The sequence below is a fragment of the Condylura cristata genome, unplaced genomic scaffold, assembly GCF_000260355.1.
Source record: "Condylura cristata isolate star-nosed mole 26May11 unplaced genomic scaffold, ConCri1.0 scaffold00023, whole genome shotgun sequence".
Lineage (NCBI taxonomy): Eukaryota > Metazoa > Chordata > Mammalia > Eulipotyphla > Talpidae > Condylura > Condylura cristata.
The window spans coordinates 3,704,464-3,709,699 of NW_004567124.1; the positions used below are offsets into that span (position 1 = coordinate 3,704,464).

General features: G+C 38.7%; 1 protein-coding gene across 2 annotated transcripts in view; it reads right to left on the reverse strand.

The window, feature by feature from the left end:
• Positions 1 to 326: 326 nt before the first annotated feature.
• The window catches only part of GLCE (glucuronic acid epimerase), an 84,746-nt gene continuing 79,836 nt past the window's right edge, over positions 327 to 5,236 (reverse strand). For both annotated transcript variants that reach the window (XM_012728804.1, XM_004687636.2), the window contains one exon: positions 327 to 2,663. In XM_012728804.1, coding sequence (XP_012584258.1) covers positions 1,639 to 2,663 — 1,025 coding nt within the window. In that variant the 3' untranslated portion in view covers positions 327 to 1,638. The remainder of the gene's footprint in view (positions 2,664 to 5,236) is intronic.

Below are 5,236 nucleotides of genomic sequence, written 5' to 3' on the forward strand. Positions count from 1 at the left end.
AACCCACAACCTGTTTTGTTGTAGGCAAAACACAGTGATCACATAAGTTAGGGGTTTAAGTTTACTTTTCTATGACCAGCTTAATACCATTCTCAGTGAAGTTACAGTTCTTCTGCTCTCTGGCCCCCTTTGCCACTAATATATAGATTTTATCATATGCATATATGTATACATTTTCTCATTTCTATGTAATGTTGGAGGCTGAGTTCACTCCAGATCTAGTCTGGAGGCAGGTTGCCTCCTGGTTCCTGATGTACACTGACAGTGGGTCATGGACAAACTGCACTGTACTTGTCAGACTCAGACTTGCTCTGAAAACCGGGGGGGTGGGGGGGGCTCATATTTCCAGTCTGCAAAAGTTACAGTTTACATTGATTGTACCATCATACTGAAACTAGGTTTTGACCCAACGCCTGATGTGCTACAGCAGACACTGCCCATGGTCAGAGGGCTATGGAATCTATTCATGGGAGGTGGGATATAAAACCCAAATAAAGGTCTGATTGCAAATGCAGTAGTATCACTTCTATCCAATAACTGAAGTAGTCTAAAAATTGCAAAGAAAAAAAAAAAACGATGTGCAGAGTCAATGGCTTGGTGACCAAGAAGGTTCTGAGCAGGAAGTCCTGCTCTCCTTCTTGTACTATTATTTGATCTGGTATTTTTCTTTACAGGGGGAAAAAAAACCCAAAAGGGTAATGGTATTGGACTCAGGAAAATCACCAGCTCCTTCCCAATTTGGGTTTATAATTCAGTTTTCAAATAATGTCCAAAAATTACTACCACCACTGCCTGCGCCCCAATCCTCCCCCCGCAAAGACTAAACTCTTGTGTAGTCTTAAATGGAATACAAAAATTCTAGATAATGACAAAAAGAAACCATCACGATGGGGACGGGAAAGGATAGACTGATTATCAAACCTTTACTGATTGTAGATCATTTCATAAAACATAACATTTCTGTAATTTTTTGTGCAGTCAACAAGTGTCATTTTAGTTGTGCTTACATCATATAACATGAAGCCTGAACACTGGTGTGTTCTTAATTTACATATTTCAAGAAAACCATAAATTCAAAATAGTTTCCGTATATAACAAATTGAACAAATGCCCATTTGCCCCCAAGAAATTAATCTATAGAAAAGAAACATCATTTTAAAAAGTTGCACACAGTCCACTATTCAGGCTACAAGTACATATTTACTGTATTACAGCACATCATTTTTTTAAAGTCTGCTTTCAACATAAATATAAATAATCACATTTTAAAAGAACCCCATCCTAAGTTTTCAGGTAAGTGCTGGACAGCTGGCCAGTGACAGCTACTTACCACTGTCTTTCCCAAGCTGAAAGGGGCTCACTGTGGAACTGCATAGGATGACAGCAAGACAAAGTTAAACACCTTTGTTCAGCCCATTGACTAAACACATTTCTGCGCTAAATGCCATCTACATTTCTAAACACCCACCCAAAGGAATGCAATTATCTCAGAAGACTGGCTTTAAGGATCACCGATCACTCTACGTAACCCACAAAAACCTAGTGTACAACCTTTTAAAACGTGCCGAAGCTCTGCTGAGATCGAGCCTGTACTTTCCGTGTACAGCAGAGGCTGAAGTGTGATTTTGGTTATAAGCCCTAGTTGTGCTTTGCCCTGCTGCCTTTAAGGTAGCTTTTCCACCTCTTGACAAACTCTTTGAAGATTGGAGAATCATCAATGGTGCTGAGTAGCTGCAGCTGGTTGATGTGGGTGGTGTGGTAGTCCCAGCGGGCCAGGTTGGGGGCGATCCCCAGCATGAAGTGACGGAGGTCGTAGATGGTTCCTGAGCCCGTGTCATACAAGGGGAGCATGGCTTTAAGGGATTCCATGCCACGCTCGTACAAAGACCTCGCTTCTTTCCCAAGTTTTTCTCCTGCAGTTTCTTTTAAGTCATATAGCCCAATTAAAGAATACATAAAGCCATTTAAAACAAAAGAGCTAGGTGTGGTTGGATATTCTTCATACCAGTCATGTTTATTCATAAACACAGCTTTAACTCCGTGCTGCTCCGAGAGAAACTTGTAAGGGGCTGTCGCCCTTAAAGCTGAATTGAGGAATACATGGTCTTTTGTTAACAGATAGGCCCTGACTAAAGTAGACATGGCTTGCCCTTGGGCCATGGCAGAGTACCACCCTGGCTCTAAAGACCTGAACCCTTCCCCTAACTTACGGGTCACCATAATTGGCCAGCCACCTCTCTCATCCTGGTTCCTGACCAGCCAATCACTGGCAGCAAAGAACGCAGCCATGTGGGCTGTGGTAGAGATGGTAATGTTGTCGAGGAATCCCTTCCCTTTTGCAATCAATCTAACCACCTTCTTGGGCATTATTTTGGTTGGCTTCACAGCTTTTGTGTTGGAAAGACCCACTCCTTTCCTGAGGTCAGTGACCAGGTCCCTGGTAACCGTGCTCCACGAAGTTCTGGGCCCAATGCCGTAGTAGATGTCTCTTTCTTTAAAAGCAATTAGCTGGGTATTTGAGACATAATGTACAGTGAAGAGCTGATTCTTTTCTGTGGTCTCAAGAACCACAGACACACTTCCATTTGTCAAGAACTTGAGGTCAAAGGAAATAATAAAATCTTTTGTGTTCCCCAGATGCAAGGAGACACCCTCACTGGTTTCTGTAGGGGGAAGTATACAAACAAGGGCAGGTTAGAATAAAAGTGCTCTGCATTTAAAAGTTAATTGCAATCCATCCTTACAACCACTGACCATACAGAGTTAACATTTCAATATTTTATGTGTCAAATTATTATTGTTATTTTACTAAATTAACATAAGCAAATAACAGAATGTTTTTTCTAGATCAAATGCAGACTGATCAATAATCAATGACTGTTCCAGTATACCTGTCCTGCAAAAGGAAAAACGTCACCAAAAACTAGTTCCACACATAATACCCCAAGAGAGGCTAGAAGGAAAAAGAATGGTTATACATGAATTCAAAATTTTTATTTAACATTAAAGTTCTTACTGTGTTCTAATTGTTAAAGCATACTAACTTATTTAATCCTGATAGCAATTGTGAGAATAGTACTACTAATATTCTCACTTTACAAAGGAAGAGCTGAGACAGAAGTCAAATGACTTGTCTAAGGCACAGAGCCGAGCCCAGGATGACTAGCTGGCCACATAATAGAGCTCTTCATCACTAATTTGTCATTTACAATGAGCTCAAGAATTTAGCAATAAGTGAGAGATGTCAGGGAATGGAGAGGAAGATGCACAGGCTTTAGGGTTAAAACAAAACTCTGAATTCTTATTCTACCACCTAAAACTAAAGATATTCAACAGGATATACGTCTCTGTGTCCAAGCTGTTTTACACATTAAATTAAGGTAATATTACTTTGCAGAGTAATCTGTGAGATTTAAGAAAAAATACAGTGTGTTTGAACATAGTAATAAATGACAGAGATTACTACTATTCTCTAAACACTGGCTTTAGAGAAGAATAAAATGGCAAAAACTGTTTTATTTGGCAAATTATCAAAGAGGTACTTTTTCTGGCATATCTATAGTACAGTGATGGCTGAGTCCCAGAGTGATTAACTTCCTGAATCTACTGGTCTAGATGGATGAAGAAAAGAAAGTGAAAATTATTACAGGAGTAGCAAGAACAACAAAAATAGATGTAGTACAAAGTTTAACCTATCAAAGGCAAATAGAAGTTAAACGTTTAACCTATCAAAGGCAAATAGAAGTTAAACGTTCAAAACACATTCATATGCATTGTTTCACTTGATTGTTACAATAAACTGACGCTGACAGAGCAGGACTTATGAGAGATTTTGGAGATGAAGATACTGGGACTTGGTAAAACCAAAATTGTAAAGTAAAACGCCAGAGTGGCAGAGACAGGCTCCCTGAACACCAAGTCCAGAGAATGTAAGCATTAATGTCAGACATGGCATCCTCGTGAGTACTGTCTCTTAAATATAGCCATTAAGTCAGATCTGCTTTGCGGAGTCTGTGAGGAAATCTCCAATGTGAAGTAAAGATTGGAAATGAGAAGGGATGACAGCATCTACAGCTGATGAACTTGAAGTATCAGCAGGCAGAGCTGTCTGTACCCAGATGCTACCAGTCTGGATACGGCTGACCCCTGGTTCATCATTACTTCACTTGATAGAAGAGATGATTACGGAAATGATATAAAGAATGAGAACACTGACAGACTTCTGTATTAAATGAGGCTTCAGGTGACTGTGAAAAAAGTGATTTCATAATTTTACTTCCACTAGATTCAGCAAAAGTCTATTTTACCTGGAAAAAGTCAACATGCAATCTTTCAGTATTTTCCTGCATCTATAGCAAAATGGAACCTGGTGCTTAGAACAACTCTGAAACACAGCAGGATTCTAAATTGACTTACGAATCACTTAAGTTTAAATTATATTCAACAGGGCAAACTATTATTTGTGTGCCACTTATGTTTTCATTTTAGTGTAATGCCTCATTAATCAGACAATATTACTAACTCTGGCATCCATTCTCACCAAATGAGTAACAACCCATCTGTATAAATCCAAATTGGAGGAAGCTAAAGTAGGATCCATTATCTTTGCAGAGTTCCATTTTAATTTTCATTTAATATATACAACTTCAACAAAGTAATATGACTCAATCAATTAACTTATGTCTCAATATAACAGATTATTTCAAAGAACTCAGTAATAAATGATGTCATAGGATGTAACCTTTTAAAAGGCACTGTTAATTTTCATCACAATTGAAATACCAACACTGCCAGACGGGGTTACTGGGCCATGCAGGAGAGTGACAGGAGTCACAATCTCCAATTTAAATCAATCAACCAACAATCATAGTCTTCACACCAATCTTATGAAATTCATCTTTTAATTCCCACTTTTTAGACATATGGAGAGGTTAAATAAACTGTCAACATCATTTAGAATGATTTAAATGGAATGTGACTTTACAGACTTATTTTTTCAAAATACATTTACATGTATTATCTCCCTCAATCCAGGAAGAGCAGGAATTACAAGAAATATAACTCTGGAAATACACCACACAAGGTTCTGAGCTCTGTTGAAGGTCCTATTTGAGACCCCTGCTATAAATTTCAGAGGTTTAAATAGAAACCTAAGTTTCCTATTATGTGAAACCCAAGACCCTCCCTTTCTCTGAGACATGAGTCACTATAGATGCTTATTTTTAGTACATGTGGT